Source organism: Patiria miniata, unplaced genomic scaffold (genome assembly GCF_015706575.1).
Source record: "Patiria miniata isolate m_02_andy unplaced genomic scaffold, ASM1570657v1 HiC_scaffold_12, whole genome shotgun sequence".
Classification (NCBI taxonomy): domain Eukaryota; kingdom Metazoa; phylum Echinodermata; class Asteroidea; order Valvatida; family Asterinidae; genus Patiria; species Patiria miniata.
In genome coordinates this window covers 2,972,689-2,994,484 of record NW_024037050.1, presented here as the reverse complement: position 1 = coordinate 2,994,484, position 21,796 = coordinate 2,972,689, and the positions used below count along the sequence as shown (strand labels likewise).

The 21,796-nt window shown below is 41.5% G+C and overlaps 3 protein-coding genes and 1 long non-coding RNA gene across 4 annotated transcripts in view; 2 read left to right on the top strand and 2 right to left on the bottom strand.

Moving 5' to 3' along the window:
* Positions 1 to 200: 200 nt before the first annotated feature.
* On the bottom strand, positions 201 to 2,563 carry LOC119745490. The gene is made up of 3 exons (XR_005273630.1): positions 1,329 to 2,563; positions 422 to 606; positions 201 to 267 (listed from the first exon to the last, which is right to left on the bottom strand). It is a non-coding gene; the product is annotated as an uncharacterized LOC119745490 (long non-coding RNA).
* A 3,930-nt stretch (positions 2,564 to 6,493) lies between these two features.
* LOC119745481 lies at positions 6,494 to 12,386 on the top strand. Its single transcript, XM_038221853.1, has 3 exons — positions 6,494 to 6,740; positions 7,623 to 7,703; positions 9,003 to 12,386. The coding sequence occupies exon 3, from the start codon at positions 9,045 to 9,047 to the stop codon at positions 11,811 to 11,813; it is 2,769 nt and encodes a 922-aa protein (XP_038077781.1). The 5' UTR covers positions 6,494 to 6,740; positions 7,623 to 7,703; positions 9,003 to 9,044; the 3' UTR covers positions 11,814 to 12,386.
* Positions 12,387 to 13,721: 1,335 nt separating this feature from the next.
* LOC119745474 lies at positions 13,722 to 17,753 on the top strand. Its single transcript, XM_038221841.1, has one exon. The coding sequence runs from the start codon at positions 13,923 to 13,925 to the stop codon at positions 14,793 to 14,795; it is 873 nt and encodes a 290-aa protein (XP_038077769.1). The 5' UTR covers positions 13,722 to 13,922; the 3' UTR covers positions 14,796 to 17,753.
* A 511-nt stretch (positions 17,754 to 18,264) lies between these two features.
* Positions 18,265 to 21,796, bottom strand: part of LOC119743716 (DNA topoisomerase 1-like) — a 6,933-nt gene continuing 3,401 nt past the window's right edge. Inside the window, exons 2-4 of the mRNA XM_038220052.1 lie at positions 20,665 to 20,887; positions 19,615 to 19,764; positions 18,265 to 19,225 (exon numbers count right to left, since the gene is read on the bottom strand). Of these exons, the coding sequence (XP_038075980.1) occupies positions 19,123 to 19,225; positions 19,615 to 19,764; positions 20,665 to 20,887 (476 nt within the window). The 3' untranslated portion in view covers positions 18,265 to 19,122. The remainder of the gene's footprint in view (positions 19,226 to 19,614; positions 19,765 to 20,664; positions 20,888 to 21,796) is intronic.

Below are 21,796 nucleotides of genomic sequence, written 5' to 3'. Positions count from 1 at the left end.
CCCATCTTCTTGACGTGGTGCTAAACAATGAAGAACTAAACCAAAGGCTTCCTTTGCCTTCCTTCTATAATAATGGATGGTGCTATCAGATGCTTATTCTAATGACAGATGAAGCTGCCCATCAACAGCAGACATTCCCCCCTGAGTAAGGAAAGTGTTCAGGGATTGCAGCTCCACATTCTTTGGTCAGGGGGTTGGAGAAGAAGAGTCAAGTGCACCTACATCCTGTGTAATATCTCCATCAGTTGATGAGGACTCAGATGTATGCTAGAAATAATCATAAGAAAATAAAAACAGTGAGATGCATGCTACATATAGGGTTGAAATACAAATTGATGTACTCAAAGAAGAGTGCTTACAATTCATCTGTGATAAATGAGATGCAATATGTCAAGGTCCATTCTAAGTTCACTCTCATTACCTCATGAACTGAAGTGCACGCTGTGTCGGTGGGTTGGAGAGATGGTACACCAGCCGGCGATGTGAAATCACTGATTGTACACTGATGCTCTTCTTGTTCCTTAGAGAGCACATCGCTAGGTAATTGTTCCGCTGTCTGGTGCGTAACTGCTTGTTTGTGCTAAGATAGACAACCTCTACAGATACCTGAAAGTCATATGAACAGTGAGAATTAACAAAGTGTTAAGGCCGCAGCAGGCTTAATATTTTTTTTAAGTAAAAGATATAAAGCGGGGCGTATGTAGCCAACAATATTGAGCAATAGATGCCTTGAACAAAACCCATGTCATAAATTTCCCCCCCCCCCCCCCAAAAAAAATAAATAAATAAATAAAAAATAAGAAATCTTCTTTTATTATTTTATATTGCCTGTATTTAATTGCACTTATTACTTTTTCTTTTTCTGATGTGGCTGGCTCTGGAGGATTTGTATAAAAGGGGAAACAAATCTGAAATTGTTCTTTAAGTTGTAAATGGTCTGATGAGTCACATCTCGTGAATAAAAGTAAAAAAAAAACAATGTAAGTGCAAAAAAAAAATATATGTTTTATTCCCCAAACTGCGCATGTTCAGTGCAGTTCCAACTTTCTTTATATAAAAAAAAATAAATTCAAAATCCAGCTCCGGCTAAATATCCACCATGTGTGTCCACTGCCGAAAACCATGTGTGTGGTCCAGAGCTGTGACAACCAGTATTAATTTTTCACACAATAATACATTTCACTGGTCCCAAGTCAACTGCATGATAAGGGATTTAATTGATATAACCTACCCAGGAACAAAGTCAGTTGATCAGAAATGGACCTTGACCATGATTAATTCATTTCAATTTTCAAAAATGTATTTTTGTTTGATTTCTGTCTTCTTACCTGTTCCAACAGTGATCATGGTACCCCATCGATCAAACATCTATGATCTCACGGCTAGTTGCTTTATTCACACCACGGAATGGTTTGCCTTTCCCTTTATGGAGTGGATGACAACATTTCCTTGATGATGTCCAACTCAACCCTAACTTGTATCTATGCGCTGGACGTATTGTCTTATCAGTGTATGCATCGACGTCGAACAAACCACATCGCAGGAGGATCAGTTTCCACTCGACATTCACATCATATGCAGCGACTTTCCACTTCTGCAAATGGCTCCGTATGTCTTTTGTGCATCGATTAAGTTGCACTGTATTTAGTTCGCGCAGATAAGAGGGATTTACACCACATTCGATGGCTTTGCTATACTCAAAATTACTAAAATCACATTGCAGCCGCACAGACGGCATGTCCATGGCTGCCATTTTGACGGTAATGTAATGCGAGGGCGCCCTCTTTCGATACCGCGCGCTAACTGGGTGGGCGGCAACAGGACGTTCCCCTCCTACCGGATCAGTGCGCACCACCAAAGGTAGCCCACTCACCCACCCACCCAATAGGTGAAGTCTGCAAAATGTAGATTTTGTTACGCTCTTACAACAATTCCTGCAAAATGTCAATTAAGGGCAACCAATTGCACTCGGAACTGTCTAGGGGGCTATGTAGGTTTGGTCTTGAAAATTAGGAATTTTTCAACTTTGTTGACCGTGAGCAAACAAAAACAAGAAGAGCTGACAGTTTTTTTATTTTTTATTATTGTAGTCTGATATCTGAACTATATTTCCTCTAAGTTTGTTGACTCTCAGCCCTGCATTAATTAAGTTATGGTTTACCGCGTAAAGGACTTCATTTCGTAATAGAGCTGATACGTGTTTTTCTTACGCCTATATCTCCGCAGTGAATGCTTGCATATCAAAGATTTATATTTCATCGTTTAGAGGAGATTAAATCCTTTCTTTTGATATGTAGGTCGACAGTAAACGATTTAGTTTAAGGGTATAAACGAGGCTATAACTTTACACCAGAAACAACACAAATTTACTCCCCGGAAGTCACCCTTTTTGCTCAAAATTGTCGGTGCCCCGTACTCGGCCACCGTGTGATTATTTATCGAGCTACTCCACCGAGTGGTATCGTCTCAGGTGGGGATCAAATGGCCAAGATTTGAACTTAATTCGCTGACCCCCCACCTTGTCGATTTTTCAGGATTTTGCATGGTCTTCTCATAAACGCACACTTAACCTTACATTTTCCTTAAAATTTCCCAAAATAAGACTTTTCAGGCAAGTTAAAAATTGTAAGGAGTTAGCCTTCCATTTTCATCAAAATTGGCAAAAATCTGACTTTTCTTGGAAATTTTAAATTGTAAGAGGTTAACTTTGCATTTTTATTAATATTGCCTACAATTTTACTTTTCTGTAAAATGACAATTGTAAGGGGTTTATTTTGCATTTTCATCAAAATCGGCCAAAGTCCGACTTTTCAGGCAAGTTTAAAGTTGCAAGGTTTTAACCTTGCATTTTCATCAAAATTGGCCAAAATCTGACTTTTCTGGGGAATTAAAATTGTAAGAGGTTAACCTTGCATTTCATCAAAATTTGGCAGATTTTTGACTTTTCTGGGGAATTTAAAATTGTAAGAGGTTAACCTTGCATTTTTATCAAAATTGGGCAAAATTTGACATTTTTGGGAAATTTAGAATTGTAAGGGGTTAACCTTGCATTTTCATCAAAATTTGGCAAAATTTGACATTTCTGGGAAATTTAGAATTGTAAGGGGTTATCCTTGCATTTTAATCAAAATGGGGCCAAATTTGACTTTTCTGGGGAATTTAAAATTGTATTAAAGAGGTTAACCTTTCATTTCATCAAAATTTGGCCGAATTTGACTTTTCTGGGGAATTTAAAATTGTAAGAGGTTAACCTTGCATTTTCATCAAAATTGGGCAAAATTTGACATTTTTGGGAAATTTAGAATTGTAAGGGGTTAACTTTGCATTTTCATCAAAATTGGGCAAAATTTGACATTTCTGGGAAATTTAGAATTGTAACGGGATAACCTTGCATTTTCATCAAATTGGGCAAAATTTGACTTTTCAGGCAAGTTTAAAATTCTAAGAGGTTAACCATGTATTTTCATCAAAATTTGGCAAAGTTCGACATTTCTGGGAAATTTAGAATTGTAACGGGTTAACCTTGCATTTTCATCAAAATTGGGCAAAATTGACATTTCTGGGAGATTTAAAATTGGTGGGGGTTAACTTTTCATATTCATCAAAATATGGAAATTTGAAATTGAAAGGGGTTAACCTTGTATTTTCATGTCAGATTCAGGCCGGTCAGATAACCACTGCGGAATAGCTTTACTTTTTTGTGTCGGAGCAGGGGAGGGGTTCGACCCCCCAAACCCCCTCTGGATCCGCGCCTGTGCGTCACTGACAGTAAAAAGCAAGTCTGTATAAAACCCCATGTAATTGATTTTTGTTTTATTCAACCCTTAATGTACATTCGGGTGTTCAACTTGACTTTGTTTTTCCATTATGTATGTATTTCCAGTTTTAAGGGCGAGGGGCTTTGTTTTCTTGCGTTTTCCTATTTCGCAAATGACTACATTTTGGGGGAATGTTCACAATTAAAGAACGTTAATTGCAAGATGTAATATATTACAATGTACATATTAATTTTTTTCCCGGTAAAGTAATATTGTATACGGCGTTTCTTAGGTCAGTTAGAAATTGCACCATTAATAATGGTATAGTCATAGTGATCGAACGAAACTTCGTTTTGATTATAGTCAATTTTTAAATATATTCATTGATTTATGACATAGTACTTTGTTTCGTCTTACCAGACCCACCGAACAGACCTACCTCAACCAAAGTTAAAAAAAAAAAAAAAAATAGAGGATCAAAAAAAAATCAAAAAGTTATGTGCTAGTCAAGCTTTCAGGGATCGGTCTGAGCCATAACAATGCCCCATGGCCAATCCCTTAGTTCTCTTCCGGGGTCTCGGTGTCCCCGACCAATACACACTTCCTTCCCTGTCCATCCATGTAACCCCGGAGGGCCAGTCACCATGTAAAAGCAAAGAGCTAAGGGAGGAACAGGGCGGCCCCTAAGCCTTGATCCTCCGAGTGGACCACATGCCCTGAACCTGTACGAAGGTGCCAACCTGGAACTCGTTGACAGTACCAGCAGCAGTGCTTACCGATTAAGCTAAGGTACTGTTGGTATTTAACGACGGGAAATTAAACATCTTATAATGACTGAATAGTATGCGTGCGTTGAAAAGCAAAAAGACACCGACAGGATTCGATCCCGCACTCCGCGACTTGTGGACTACCACTCTAACCACTCGGCCATCAGGCTTCCTTAGAATTCTCCTCAAAAACAATCTGTCTTAATAATAGGCGGAGTCCGCGGCGAAACGTGGAACACTGCTGTGTGCATCTGCTTTGACTCCATGGACGAATATAAGTCCATATTGTGGGCAGTAATTAGTCAACTGTTTTCAGTTGTTTGGAAAATTGTATACGGCAGCCTCGTTAGTCGTAGGCCTATAGATACGTGTGCTATAAACATAGTTTTCGTTACGGAACAGTGAACACTATTATTATGTAGGCTCTTTTTAAACAGGCATCAGGTGCGTTCAGGAGCGGATCCAGGAATTTTGGCGGGGTGGGGGATCAGGCCCGTTATTTATATCCGATCTTATCATTATTATAATTGTTAGCTTATACATACGGTGTGTCAGAGCGTGGTGTTGGGAGGGGGGTTCGACCCCTCTGCATCCGCGCCTGACTTCTGTGCTTTGTATTTGGACAGTTACAGATTCTCAACTCCGTTTATACTATTTCAACATTGTACGGACGTTTAAAAAAAAAAAAGGAAACGACGATTGTTTTACGGATTTGTTTACTAACGCTGAAAATCAGGCCTATATTCCGTTCGCTATTGCCAACAATCCTTCATCAGCCTGTTATCAAACATTATTTTCGTGAAAAAAATGATGTGCACGTTTTCATCCTTAAGTTTCAAAAAATGTAGACGAAAACAACATTACACCAGGACATAACATTACACTAGGGGCGCTGTTCACGATACCGATATGCATCCTTCATGATAGCGCTTCGATCGTATCCCGCCCTGCAAACAGGGCCTGCAGCTGGGGTTCTGGGCCGGAAAGTGCTGATGACATTCACAGAATCTTGTAAAGGAAGTGGGGATGGCATTCTGGGTAACTCAATCATGTTTTTAAAATTATGGCCAGAATTTCCGAGTAGAGAATTTCCGAATCGATGGAAAATAAAACCTTTGATAGCTTTGTTGAAAATTATGATTATTATTTGTTTTTACATTTTTATGCGAAAGGAATAATGCGTCTGCGGCCTTGCAAATTCTTTGTATATGGCTTTACTGACTTCCAGTAAGCAAAACGATTGATTTCGGGTGTGCAAAGTTTCCAACCATTCACTCGATGATTGGAACAAATAAATGACAAGATTTTTTGTACTCAAGTACTGTTCCACTAGTCTGAGGATCAGATGTCCACGTGCACAGCGCCATACTACGAACGTGACAGGAACGTCTGATATATCCGACCCTGCGTGCCAGCCAATCGGAGTCGACTTTAGACATTTGGACGTCATTTCGATCAGACTATGTGGACTAAGCTGTTCATTGCTCAAAACGGGTTACTGAAGAGTGAAGACCCAATAGAAGGCGCCCGCTAAATGGTGATCCGAGGTCAAGACGCAGTCTTGTTTTGCACAATTGATCGCTGAATCTGCGCGAATATCATAGACGCTTGTGTGCAAGCGGATATTCCTTAGACTAGTGGCCCACCCCCACATCATCCCTAACCCCTACCCCCCCCCCCCCCCCCCCCATCCACCCCCAGGAAGAAAACACAATACGCGTTGTAAGTTTCAGCCGTTTGACAGGTTTTTCCGTGACGTGACTCTCACCGCCCTCATAGAGAACTGACTTGAGTCGATACAGTTTAACCTCGTAAATTCTGCGATGATGAATAAAACATTATCTGAAAATTCACCTTGCGTCATTCAAGATGTAATTGAAAGCGCCGGCATAAAGAGCAAGGGACACCATTACAATGCCCTAGGCTTAACACGGCCGGGATGAGAAGCGTAACAAAGAAGACGATATTGATTTTTGGGGTCAGACAGTTTATCCACAGGTGAGCGTTGTATTCAGCGCACGAACTGACTTAAAATAACAGCAGCATACGTACATGCATGTCCCAGCAACAAAGCGAATGCATGATTCTCCATATTAGTTCCTCCTTTCTTGATGATGGTTTGATGACAATTTTATCATCCTGTTCAGAAGTGTCTTCGTGGGCTGGAATTTCTTCCTGGCTGATCTGTAGACCGTCTTATTTCAGGAGCACAAAGGTATGTTGTACAATGGAGCTAAAAATGGATCAATGTACCATGAAAAAACTCAAGATGTTATGGCTGCATCCATGCAGTGTTTTCGGCAAAATTACTTGCAAAATCGTTGTATTTGTCCAGTTTCCTTTCTACCTAAATGTGACTCGAAGATTAAGGTTCTGAAGACAACACCTTGTCGGTAATTGTGACAAGACACCCTGGAAACTCTCCTGTTAAGCTAGAATGGGTAGATTTAATATTCACGGCGTTAATATTGTCTAGTAGAGATATACAAAATGTTGATAAGTGATTCTGACTTGGATAACTTCAAGCATCGCCTTGATATCATTGAACAAAATCATTCTGACAATGAAACAAAAACAAAACAATTATCATCTTGGATGCACTTTTTTATTTTTATGTTGTGCCTATGTGGGTGGGACTATTCATGACAGTTACTATTCAATAAGGTTTTATCTTTGTAAAGCAATCCTATTTAACGCTTAAAAATAATTCATTAGTTCATGGCGAAGGGGTACGTAACTAGAACGATCTTTCAAAGACACCTCATCAGGGCGTCCATTTGGCGGAGTTTTGAGTTCAAGAACGTTGAGTTGTCCGCGATTTGGGGGACATATTGATACTAGCTGGCCGCGTTTTGAGTTCAAGAACGTGGATTATCTTTCACGTGGATTATATTTATCTTTATCATGATCACATTATGTAAACTCTAGAGACCTCTATTATTATGAGAGGCAATACTCTCGCATTTTCTGGGATAACACTGGTTGATATACTAAATGCCGGACCCGTTGCGCAGAAATGTTATTTTTCAATAAAAGCTTTACAAATAACACAGAGCCTGATTGCCTGAGTTTTGAATTAATTTGTTGTTTATATTAGGACCGTCCTTCACATCAGAGGTCACCAGACGAAGGCGGCCGGGTTGCTGATTGCCGAAACGTCGTCAGAGACAACGTAAAAGTGAGTCCAGAATTTGAATTATAACTTGCAATTTGATGACGTTGACAGTATGAAAAATAACCTACATCAATCCACATTTTGTTTCAGTCGTTAATTATATTCATGACTATCTCTAGTGACATCCATCAGCGCAGTAATGGTAGCCCCTAGAGGTAGAGAGAATTAACGTCCACTAGTTTTTTTCTGCTCGAATTTTAAATTCGAAGCAAAACTGGCAGGTCCAGTAAATTTTCCCTATCTTTGAAAATCTATCTTAGTTTTAATTTTACAGAAACTCACAGGCCCTTTTAACTCTACGAGTTTCGGAGAGGATGCATCACGAAGTGTGAACGTGCATGTTGGTATTGCCCAGTATTGCATTCAATTGTTGGGATAATTAGAGAATGTGTATTCTCTTTTATTTGATAAACAACAATGTTGAGCAGAAAAATCCGTACTTATTTCTTATAAACTGTTTAACGAGCACTTTATACTCAGTATTGTCCGAGAGATTCCGAGAAAGATAAACAACCACCAGCCTGTTCGGTGGGACTTGAACCCACGACCTCCTGCATACTATAGTGCAGACGTCAGGAATTTGACATGAAGATAAAGTGCATATAACGAACGTTGGTGAAGGAAAGAACCCTTTACATGTACATGTACAATGTATCTTTAAAAAAAAAATACACTTGCATCTCCCAAAGCGAATATCCATCACTTGTTTTTGTTTAAGTTGCCCTCACAATCTCACATACATGCAGGGTGAGTAAAAAAAAAACGAATCCTGAATGGTAGGACCAATGAAGTTTTGCCTGTAGCACTTTCAAAATCTAGGATATGAAAGCCCAGTCGTTAAGCTTTCGTTTAGTATCATTCAAATCACTTGCATACTTTTGAAGTTAGGGAATTTTTGAACAAAAACACCGTATTAAAGTTCTGTCCACGGATCACAAAAAAGGTAAGTGTTCTTTCAGCAAAACGAAAACAATTCAGAAGGATCCCTATAAGAAGTGTTTGCGTTTTGTGATCCGCGGACAGAACTTTAAAAGGGTGTTTGTGTTCAAAATTCCCTAACTTGAAAAGCACATGAGTGATTTAAATGGTTGTTGTACTAAAAGAAAGCCTAATGACTGGGCTTTTATATCCTAGATTTTGAAAGTGATACAAGCCAAACTTCATTCAAAAATGGGTCCTGCCATTTGGGTTTCGTTGTTTGTTTTTTTACTTACCCTGTATATTGAATAGTAAAACTCAAAGACGATTTTATTTAATCATAAGAATTGATAATTATCAAAAACATTTTCTACTTCCCTGCAGGAACCTTCAGATACCTGACCCGCAGATCAGCTGCAAGGAATCATGGGCAACAAATTCAAGGTCTTCTTGTTGATGGTCATCTCCGGAGTCGCCAGCACGCTTTCCTACATTTACATCTTTGAAAACGCCAACCAGGGTCCTCGCCATTTTCAAGGATTTCTGAGGAAACCCATGAGAACGGCAGGCATTCGCTACCCGATTGCGAACATGAACACTTTGGATGCGGAGACCATGCACAAATTCCTGCAGAAAATTTATTCACATGGAGACAAGAATCGCACTGAAAGTAGTAGTTCTAACTACCCGAGGCGAAGGGATACGGATGGATACGGAGAGGAGAGTGACAAGCCACTCCCGCTGCCTGATAGTTCTAAGGACCTCGAGGCGAATTGGACGGAAAGAGACCATGGATCAGCGGAGGGATATAAAAAGGCCAGTGAAGAGGCCGTGCCGTCGTTAGTGGGTAGAACCATAAACAAGGTTGATGGTAATCGTACGGCCAGTGGCTCGACATCAGAGAAGGAGAATACAAAAGAGAATCGGACATCATCACTAACACAAAAAGACAGAGATGAGAAAGACATGTACAAAATAACTAACAATGTAACGAAAACAGCGGATGAATACGTGGAGGGGGGTGACAAAGTTTTACCGCCAGCAGGGAAGGATGATACGGAGGCTGACACCGCTAAAGGAAGTGAAGAAAAGCCAGGAGCTGTTGCAGGAAACAGAAACGAGAGTAACAAACTCACACTCTCGGCAGAGCGGGAGGATACAGTGAAAACTGCTGGCACAAAAGTGAGAGAAGACAGTGACCCGAAATTGGCGGAGGGGCCCCAAAAGGAGGGTGACAGGCCTCCGTCTTCACCAGTAGGCCTTCAACCAAACAAGGGTGCAGACGACACGGACAAGAAACTTACTGCAGGTAAAAAGTGGGACAATCCTAAAGTGCCAGGAAAAGAACATTATGCTAACGGGAGTGAAATGTCAGGAAATCCAAAACCGGTCGCGGACGGTAAAAACCAAACCAACAAGGCAATATCTCCACCTGATAACACCAAGTCTATCGCAGATGTAGGTGGCAACTGGCAGAAGACGAACGAGAGCAAGAAAAGAGACCCTCCGAAGTCTGAATCGCAAATCCATCAAGATAAAACTGCGAAAGCTGGGGGCAAATTGCCAGACGAACCCAAGAATTCAGGTGCCAGGAAACAGTGGGACAAGCCTCCCGTGAAATGGGACAAAACTAAACCAGGCGATGGTCAACTGACCAGGCAAAGGCCATTCAGTGAAGGTGCTGGAAAGCAGTGGAACAAACCCGTAGCCTCTCCGGTTGGCCTTCAAAAGGGCAAAATCAAAGATGGTAGTGGTAAATGGAATCCTGGAGACAAAAGACCAGCAGAGATGAAAGGGGGTGTCAAGTGGACAGCGGGGCAAGGAGGCAGTAAAAATACCGACACTGGTAAACCACTGTCTGGAGATCCCAAACCAGTTGCAGAGAACGGAGAGAAAACAGGCAAGCGAGTAGCATCTCCAGCGCAGGGTGACAAGAGTAAATCTAGCTGGACTTTGAAGTGGAAAGACCCCAAACTAGCAGATAGGATCAAGGATAAAGCCAAGCCCGCACCTGTCCAGGGCAAATGGGATAAATCGGGTCTTGGCAAAGCGACAGTCCAAGACTCGAAGACCGTTCAGGGAACCGGAAACCAGAGTGGTAAGCCCGCTACAACAGTAAAACAAGGAGATCAAGTAGGCACTGGTAAATCGAATGGAAATCAGAAATCCATGGCTGGAAACGAGGGGGACAAGCAAGAGCATTGGAATTGGAACAAAAATGGCAATTCTTCCTCTCCCGTATCGGCAAATAAAGCTGGCGGTGGTAGGTCTAACCCTCCTTTGACTGAAGGAAACACAAAATCGGTTTCCAAGAATGGTACCGTAGACAAGGGTGGTAACCCAATGATAACACATGACTTTAACCTCGTGTTGAATGAACCAATGGCGTGCAAGAAAGCCGACGGCGTCAACAAAGCAGTGTTCCTATTGGTTCTCGTCGTCACCACTCACGAGAAAAGTGACGTTCGGCAGACAATCCGTGAAACATGGGCCCGCCCCGGCGAAGTGATGGGGAAGACAATTGTTGTTCTATTTATGCTGGGCCAAAGTACAAACAGTACCCTTCGCGAGATCGTTCAAAAGGAGAGTGACCAATACCACGACATTCTAATGGAGGACTTCGTGGAGAGTTACAAAAACCTCACCCTAAAGACGATGATGGGTATGAGGTGGGCGGGTGAATACTGCCCGCAAGCGGCGTACGTCATGAAAACGGACGACGACATGTACGTAAATCGCGAGAATCTCGCGAGACTCCTCGCGAGTCCAACGACGCCTACGAAACGGTTCATGACCGGTCACGTGTTCGAGGCTATGCCGCCGATTCGCGAAAGCACCAAGAAAAACTACATGCCGGTGGAAATGTACGGGGAGCAGAAATATCCTCCCTACTGCGCAGGCGCGGCTTACGTCATGTCAGGTGACCTCCCCGCGCTGGTTTTCAACATGGCTACCCTCAGTCCAAAATATATTCACATCGAAGACGTGCTGGTAGGGATTTGCCTGAGAAAAGTCGGCATTAAGCCAGTTCATAACAGTGGATTCAGGCACAATGCCATGCCTTTTATTCCCTACTCATTTTGCGAGTACCGAAACGTTATTACCATGCACGGAGCAACCATATCAGACATGATGTCTATTTGGAATGGCCAAAATGTCCATCAAAGCAACGAGACGTGTAATCAAAAGAATTAAAAATAACACAGTGGTAGTGTAAAACAAAATTACTTCTTTTGATCCGAAATAACTCTGTTGTTAACAAATGGAATTACATTGTAAACCAAAATAGATCAAGTGAACAATGCATGACAAATATCATGGAGCGAGTTTCATCAGCTTTGTGCAAGAGGGTGAGATTTAAACTTTTAAGACTAAATTCCTCTTTTGCCTTCTCATTCCCAATCGCTTCTGATAATTATTGTAGATCTGTATATAAAAAATGCCCATTATAAACTACAATATGATATCAAATAATACTTTTAATGAGTGACAAACCTGTTCAATCCCCACTTTTGGGGTCACAAATAATTATTATCTCAAACAGTATTACCTAAACGCCTTACCAATCATTTGCTGTATGGAATTCCTGACCAAAAAAAATGTTCAATCTATTTTTAAAATTCCATAAATTCTCTTAAAAGCTATCCTAAATACTCAAATATTAATATGATTTTTCACACACCTTTGGGGTAGGGTTAAAAGAAGAAAAAATACAGCCTGTGTTGAGTACTAATGATTCATAAGCAAATAAATTAAAGTGAATAATGACTGATGTCTCTTGAATTGTTACTTGTTCGCGTTCCTTTGAAATGGTTCCATTTTCGTCGGGGGTAACTCAGCCCCCCCCCCCCCCCCCCCTTTTTAAATATAAGTCACAGAAATTTAATGAACAGTTAGCGTGATAGTAGTCTTGGCACAAGACGTCAGTGATCAAGAGCGATAGTTGCATTGTTGTGAAGCGCCCTTGCATAATTGTGTGTTTACTTTCTCTCACTAACGTCTTGGTCATTTCGTAGCAATGGGGGCGGGGCCATTTTATGTAAATAGATCGTCTGAATAAATTTGAACAAACACAGTTCCTTTTTGTAGCTCCATGCTTGATCACCGCAGTACAGCGCGTATGTTTACAACCGTTGGGCGAGCCATTGAATCATTTTCTCGATCACTGATCGGTTCCCTGGGAAAGCTTAGGGGAAAAAAGTAAAAACGCTGAAACGAAATGGCCAAGACGTTTTGCGAGTAGGCCTGCTGGTCATTGTTGTGCCATTAGAGGGCTCGATGCACCATCCACTATCGATCACTAGCGTCCTGGGCCAAGACTAGCGTGATAGCTGAATTCATCGACGTCATAAACCATCTCAAAAAGCGGCCAAAACGGCTGTTTAAAAATCTTTATAATTTTTTTCTTCCGAATAATGACAAAAATAAGGAAGATATCTGAGACCTATAAGTAATTTTTACACTTCAATATTTAAGGTTTGTGATTATTGGGCCACATTCCGAACAACTTCGTTATAACCGGAGAATCTCATGTAGCGCTTAATATGCATATCAGGGGCGGATCCAGCTTTGTCTCAAGGGGGCGGGTTAACAGGTTTGTGATCTTCTATTTAGTGCATACCCCCCCCCCCCCCCCCTTTTAAACTGCGGCCTTTAAGGAGGGGGGGGGACACCACGGAATTCCCACTCCCGACTCCCGTACGTACGTAGACTTGCATATTGTTTATGATGACCAAGAAAGTTCCAAGGCTGCCTTTTGTTCGGCTGCTAAAACAACCTGGTCACACAATAAGCGCAACCGCTGTGCAAACTATCCAAAGAATGTTCATGAAATTCTCGTAACAAAAGATCCACTTAGGCGAAAACAATTTCGTCCTACTTTTCCAACTCAAAAACGGGCGTTATTATCCCACTAACGAATGAAAAACAGAGCTCTGGCATTCACGCAAACAAAAGAGAGTTTGTAGGTCAATGGTTGTGTCAATGTCGCATTTCAAGGCATTCAGAGGCGACTGAAGTCACGTACAACTCGTGTGCGTGGGATCGTTGGTAAGTTTGTAGCAGTTGCTGAACGACAACAATAAATATATGTGTAACCGTCGCTGAAAACATTTTTCAGATCTCACAGAATCTTCTAGAACTCGGTCAAACTGTTTATAAACTCGTCTTCTGTCCGCTGTCCGCTACACATAATCGTGAGCTGTTGCTGTAAAAGTTTAAACATCATTTTAACAGTGAAGTTTATCTGACATTTGCTAATTATTGTAAAGACTTACAAATTACTTAGGGATCAACACTGTAACCATGTCTTTAAGCTCGGGAAGTCCATTGCAGACTGAGGCGTTCAAGCAACACGTTCGGCGTCACTGTGAGCAGAAACTGGCAGAGGGCTTGCCGACCTCTTCCCCACATGCTAATCGTCTACACCCAGCGTCCGGTCCTCGGTTTCAGCTCCACGAACAACGCCGGTCCAGCGATGGTCAGCTACCGCCGATGTTTCCCAGCAAGGGCGTCCCAATTGGGTCAACACGTGCTTCCCAGCAGTTCGTCCCAAAGACAAAAAGCGGTGGTGTGAAACCGCCTGTCGGCGACGTACGACGGTCTAGCGATGGCCAGTTACCGCCGATGTTTCCGGTAAACGACGGTCAGATATTCGTTGGACCTCCACCCGCGATGATGCCCCGTCAGATTAAGCCAATAAGAGGCACCGACCCTGTATTCGACGCCGAGTTACGTAGGTCAAGTGACGGTCAACTGCAACCGAAGTCTTCCACCAAGGACCCTTTTAAGGGTCCTCCAACTATGATGATCCCCAAGCATATCCAGCAGCAGAGCGGCAGTGCCGAGGTGCAAGTGAGTCCCAAGGAGTTCCGGGTGGACGTGGATGTTGCCGCGTACGCGCCGGAGGAACTGGCCGTCAAGATCGTGGGAGACCACGTCGTCATTAAGGGCAAACACGCCGAGGGGAGCCCGGGGGAAAAGGCCAATGTCACCCGGGAGTTCAGCCGCCGGTACACGCTGCCCGAAGACGTCATTGTGGAGGATGTCTCGGTGTTTTTGGCCAAGACTGGGAAGCTGAGCGTCAAGGTGCCTCGACGGATGAAAGATCATGACGAAAAACACGCAGCGGAAAAACACACAACGGAAAGGAAAAGCAAAGTCAAGTTTAAAGAATGACTTAAGGTGATCTAGAAAAAAACGAACAAGACGTCTTTCTGACTATCCGATGCGATGTTGTACATGTACTGTAATCGGTATTAGCCTCTAGCTTTTGAGCAATGTGGATGTTTTTTTTTGGCTTGTTGAATGCGCAGATAGTTTCTATTAAAACAATTATTCCTTGTTATAATTTCTAGTACTCGGTGAAGTCTAAATAGAGGAAGAGCAGGAACGGAAATTTGCAGAAAATTTATGTTCCGTTTTTCCATAATAACGCCAATCATTTCGGCATAATACATGTGCAGTCGACTCTCGTCGTTAATACGAGGTCCTCGGGACTAAATATGACAATAGCTCTTATTAAGCGACAAGCATTTTTCGCGCACTCGCCAACATGCATCATGGATCGTTCATGTAGCTCATGCATAGGCCACATGCTCTTGTTGAAATTGCAATGAATTTGCCTTCAAAAGTTAAATCATGTTCTCCGAAATCTCGTCTTAACTGTGCTCGTATTAACGAGAGTCGACTGCAGAAGCATAAGGAATCGCATTCACAGCGAGTCAAAGTTCTTATTTGTAAGATGGTTAATAACAGCTGCAGACATAAATTTAGTGAGAGACTCTAGTTTGAACCAATGTTCATCAGGAACACTGTTCCACATCCTTACTAACCTAGGAATAAAGCATTGTTGATGTATGGCAGGTATAGGAAAAGTTAGGGAGTGGTTATGTGCAGCAGATGCAAGATATGTCTTAAGTTGAAAGGTTCATCTGGGGCAGGCCTGCACAGGATTTAGATGGAACTAAATGCCGCTCTTTACACTAACGGTCTTCAACATTTCTCATATTGGTCAGTGGCTGAAGGTTTTTAAGCTCTGACAGGAGCTTTAACATGTCACTTGGTGGTTGGTCGTGGTGTCTGTCTGTCTGTCTGTCCCTCCCCGAAAATTGACCAAAAGTATGGTGTTCCATATGTGCCATTGACGCCACATTTTTAGGCATTGCATTTTTAAGCTGTGGCAGGGATCATTTTGATCGATTTCATGCAAGACCTTCACGCAAGACTTCTTGCAACACGGCCAGAGCTTATTGTGCACTCGCACTTGTTTTAACAAAAAGAAAATTGCATTGCTTATGTCTAGACCATAGTGCCAAGGCAAGCAAAGCAAGATCACAGAGACCGTGTGAATGCATGACTAACCAACACAATTGCATAAAACTGGTAATTATGAGGGTAAATTAAGCAAATTTATTATTCAAATTCTCATCCAATGTTTACATCAAGTTGTAGTAGGGAGCAAAGCAGTGAAACATTAAATCTACTGACTTTCAATAGTTGGCTCAATGGACAAATTATATTTGGAGCCAGACTTCACATTTCATTCCGAGTCATTCATTTTTTTTTTTTAAGATGGATGTGCTAAACAACAATTGCACTATTTTAAGACAACTTGTTCCTCTCCACCCTTACCTATTCAACAACCGCATTTTTGGGGTTGGACACATTCACAGCGTAAACATGTGCAAACCACATAATTCCACACACTAATTAAATGGTATGAGAAATCCCACCACATGATACTACAAGTTATTATAAGGTCTTCCATCGTAGTAAACTGTTGGCCAAAGTGATTTACAGTGAAATCTCGATAAGTCAAACTCTGATAACTCAAAACTGAAAGAATTCCATACAAGGCCACCACTCAGACCTCCTGCACAAAGTCTATGGGCCATTAAAGAAAAGGTAGAGTATTATCAAAGAATTTTGCACTCCTAAAATAGTGTTTCTTCATCAGATTTACAACTTTGGGTACTTTTCAGGTCATATTAAGGAGTTTGAGTATTGGCCTTGTATGGAATTCTTTCCACTCAAAACTCTGTTTTAAGTCAAAATTTGAACCTGTTCCCTTGAGGTTTGACTTATCAAGATTTCACTGTAGTTTCACTGTGCAATAACAGTGAAGATGACAGCATTTCAACACCACAAATTGTATATATATAAGGACATGGCAGAAAAGTTAAACAAACTGCCTATTGTGAACAAGCTTTCGTTCTATTGACTGCTTAACTCACAAAATGGCCGACTGGAGTGGAAGGAGTGGAAAGGGTTTATGTATCAAAAAAAGGGTAAAACAGTTAATGCGAAAGTTGGCCTAGTCAGCAATAAAAAACATGATAGGAAGAATTGACTCCCATAGCCGCTGGCAAAAACTCGGCAGCCAATCGGAGTGCAGAGTGTTCTCAACTAGCACTGCGATTGGTCCAACATGATATGGATGTAAACCGTACTGGCCAATCGTAAATGCACAATCCCTGCCTTGGACTCCAATCCATAACACCTGATGAGTTGGGCTTTATACAGAATAAATAAAGCAAGTAATACACAAAATTGAAATACAAAAAAAGGGATCCAAGCTAGAAGAGTGCGAAACCTGACACGTGTTGACTTATTCCACTGTGGCGTACACTGATGAAGATTATTGATTTCGGTACACCTTTTACGACAAACATGTAATACTGCGCGTTGGCTTATAATATATTAAATCAAACATCACTTACAAGATAGCACATTACTTTGTCACATTGATTCAAGCAAGTGCAACCAAGCGGAAGAATATAAAAGTCCTGGTTTTCTACCTGAAATATATTTGGGGGGATTGGAAGAAAGTTTGAAATCAACCTCTGTGGTCCCTGCCTGAAATAGTTCAACTACAAGAAAACTAGTTTACTTTTGTGCAATACTAGCTGATGAAAGCAACAGCACTGGCCGACACAATGGCGCCGTTACACAGTGACGATATGTACAAAAAAAGAAAGCCCTTCCCCATCTTATGCTGCACTAACACAAGGAATCACAAAAAAAGTTTAAAATGGTGTTCAAATTTCTAGCCTTCCTCTGTGTATTTTATAAAATAATGGAGAAGCATTCACAAATGTGACCGGCTCAACAACAAAAAAAGGGTATTAAGTCGCACTGAGCATTATTGTGTAGTGGCCCGCTCAAAATTGAGAGGGTGAAAATTTCGTCAAAATGTGATTTCCATTTTTTGTCCTAAATGTCAGCTTTTATACCTACACTTTCAGGTTTCATTCACAGAAATGTTGATTTTGATGAACAAAGTGGGAGAAAACAACCATTTTGTGTTCAACATTCTGTTGTTCTACAACAAAGCCAGCTATTTTAAAGCCTGTTTTCTCAGTTGTGTAATTTGAACTCCAAGGAAGTAGTTAATATGCAAATACATCATATCTCCAGAACGGGAGGGGCTATGGAGCTCTTTATGTACCAAATGAAAGCTTACATTGTGGGCTTTCCAACCACCTATATAACTCAATTTCACTTTTTTGCGACATAATACCCTTTTTTTGTGGAGCCCGTCACAAATTGTCAGGTAATAAAATTCAGGCACACATCTCAAAATACAAAATCAGTTGCTGGCATGATGTCGCCAACGTCAGATTGAACTACATGATGTCATGTGCAGTTTTTTCAGTTTTAATTGATGGGCTGTTGCGCTTGACAAACTTCAAATTGATTAAGGCATGGGATTTAACATTTCACTTCCAAGTTTTAAAGAACTGTTTTTCTGACAGGTCACGAATATCCAGCTAAGAAATATTGCTTATTCATCCTTCAAAACAAAACATAAAATTGAGAAACAAATTTTCCCTCACTCAAAAATTGGAAGCAATAAACTTAAAAAAGAAACAAAAAATACTTGGCAATTTCAACATCCATTTAAAAACGGGCAGTCGGATGAAAAAAAAAAGAGACAAAATTCAGGTACAGGAGAATTTCAAAAGTTAACAAACATGGCTTATAACTTGCAAATTCCCTCCAAATTTGTCACAACTGCCCCATTAAATAAAAATAAAGCCTACTAAACAAACACGAGTGCTACAATAACTTTCCAACGTTTAGCGTGAATTTACTCTTCAATGTACATTCCACAAACATGGATCCCAACAGAAAATACATAGATGTACATTATTAAAATAAGACCCAAAGGCCACCTTATTTGTAAAAAAAAAAAAAAACTGCCGTGAATTTCATTCAACAGAAGTTGTCACTCCGCGGAAACAGAAAAAAAATCACAGGACTGGCAGCTATTTTTATTTGTTTTCAAGTACATTTTAAAAAAATCTCTTACGACGCGGAAAAAAAACAAGAATCTGATTCGTTATCGGTGGCTAGGAGGATTTTAAGACGCTCTTAAAGTAGTAAATGCTTTTTTTTTAACATCAAAAACGTTCTACTATGTATCTGTACAAATAATAACGGTTTGTCAAATGTTTGAATGTGTTTGTGATTTGTCTAGAAAATATATAAGTCTTGCCTCTCGTTAAAATACAAAATCGGGTCCCGCCATGTCGATGGCCCATCGGAACTTGTCCCGTTGTGTGCGGTTGTAGATCTTCTCGATGGGAACTGCCCATTTCTTCGTCCTGGGGGGGGGGGGGGGGGGGGAAATAATAAAATAAATAAATTATCAGTGAAATGTGTAAAATCCCAATGGTGTTCTCATAAGTGCACCCCGAATGTGGGCACATGTCGCAGAAATAGCACGTACGCGTCCCCTCTTAACAGGATCACTAGTATTTATCCCCTTAGTAACTGACCAAGTTATTATCACAAAGCGTACTTGGATAAACCCTAACCACCCCAACTCCATCAAAATCCATTTTGGAAACTCCAAACCACACAAGACTTTGAACAGTGTTTTTTAATTTGTAATGGCATTCACGAGAAGTGGAAAAAAAACAAGGAAATCAGCAGATCCGAGGAAAAGTTGCATGTCGGTAGTTTAACAGAGGTCAAGTTGATGAGAACTCACCAGGCCACTGAGATGCGAGGGTCCAGGTAGTTCAGCTTGGAGGTGCCCAGCGCAATCTCCTTATTCTCCTCCTTGTCTGTAGCGCTCACCTCCAGCTTGGTCAGCTGTTCCTCTAGACGCTCCACTTGGGTCTTCTTACGCTCCAGGGCACTGACAGACAGACAAGAGCAAAGAGAGAGTCAATTCACTGAATCATGCATACTAAGACATTGCCACAAACCATCCGACATCACAAAATACCATACCTTTGGCGGGTTTGTAGAGCTCACTCGGAAACATTACCATATGAACATATAATACTGGGCTCTGGCATGTTTGGCAGAAACTTTGAATGTACAATGACAATATAAACGCATATCATGTGCCAATATATGTTGTTATATCATATCTTGGATACTGTCATGTCATTGGTCCAAAACGGCCACATGTTCAGTCTATAAAAATTACCATTAACGTTATATACACTGCACTGCAGCTCAAATACACCGCGTTACATAGAAATTATCTCATATACACCGCACTGCATATGTTGCAGGGTGCGTGTGTAGGGCCTGTGCACCTCGCAGAGAACTGCAACCTCTCAATCGTATGTCTGGCAGCAAAGCTTACAGTAATCAAAAGGTTACACTGCAGTGATTTCATTTATTTCTCGAATAGAGAGTTGAAAACCTTTCGTCTTTTTTACTTATTGGCGCGATATAACAAAACAATTGTTGACTGCTGTGATGTGAGATATTCCATTCTAAAACCCTCGTCAGGGTGCATAGCACTCTCAGCTATGCGCCCCTCCGGTGTTAAAAATGCCAAATCCCACATCACAGCAGTCAACAATTGTTAATTGTTAATGTGCCATATGCACTTTAACCAGTGCACGAGCTAACCAGTCCCTCCCACTGGGGCTTTCGAAAGTGGTTTCAAAGCGCGAAGTACTGTCCATGCATGGAATCCATACCGATACTTTTAAACACTGATTTTTTTTCATAACTCAGCTAGGTTTACACCAACCAAACTACTCAGGCACCATATTCTAAACCACGGTGGTACACTTACCTTTTGACCTTCTCGTTACGGCTGGATTTGTACTCGTTCTTCATGGCCTTGAACTCCTTCCGAGCCTTCTTGATGGCCTCATGCTTGGCCTTGATCTTAGCCTGAAGGTTCTCCATCTGCTTGTCAAACGTCTTGGGGGCGGCCCGTTGATGGTTGCACAGGATGGCCACGGCCCGGTTGGCTCGGTTGTAGGCCAGGATCTTGGCCGGCACCGAGTCTTCCTCTGCGCATCAAGAGAACCAAAAAAAAAAACAGCTCAGTTAATTTTTTCTTGCGTTCGGTCTGTAAAAAGACAAACAACATGCAAAGAGTCTTGCTTGTGTGCATACGGCATGCAGCAAAGCGGCCTGCCCCTAACTTTTGAGTTGGAATGGTGAATTGATCATAAACGGTTGATCTTTCACGCTACATATGAAGAAATCCAGTGGCTATGCAAGAGGCCTAAAGCAACCAAATGGAAATCCAGTGACTATGCAAGAGGCCTAAGCCAACGCAAAGGAAAAGCTTATGACCTCAGCATAACATGATGTGCAAGTAAGATGGGGAATTGGAAGCACTTGAGAACAGCGGCAAGGTCAAAGGTGAGAGGTCGCAGCACAAGCGGCACTGTGGTCTTGGCCCACGACTGGAGTTGGTTTTTGTTCCCTGTAATTCAGCCACTCCTTGACAAGTGAGGTCAAGTTACCACAGCAGTACAGGGCGATATCAACATGACGAATCTAATCCAGATTAGGGAACTTTTTCACTCAGACCCAAGAAATCTCAAGCTTATCTCCCATGCATGCATTGGCTTGAATATAGCTTTACTATGGGCACTGGCTGCAGAAGGGAAACAAATTTCAAATCCAGTCTTCGTCTTGGATCAAGACATTGTTGTTGTATACTTGACATGCAATCACCTGCCAAAAGAGGGCGTTATCAAAAACAAACTGCTACCTGCAAGTCACTATTCATAACAAAGTCTTCCGAATCTAAAATCTCCCCTTGACAAAACAGGGGAGCTAGTGCCCATGCGCTACTTCTCCGGCAAATACAGTCCATTTTTCAGTCACACGCGTACTATTTACGACAAACAAGCTGCCATAAAATAGCACACAAGTCTGGTAGCATCTTGCATGCTACTGGCTGAAAT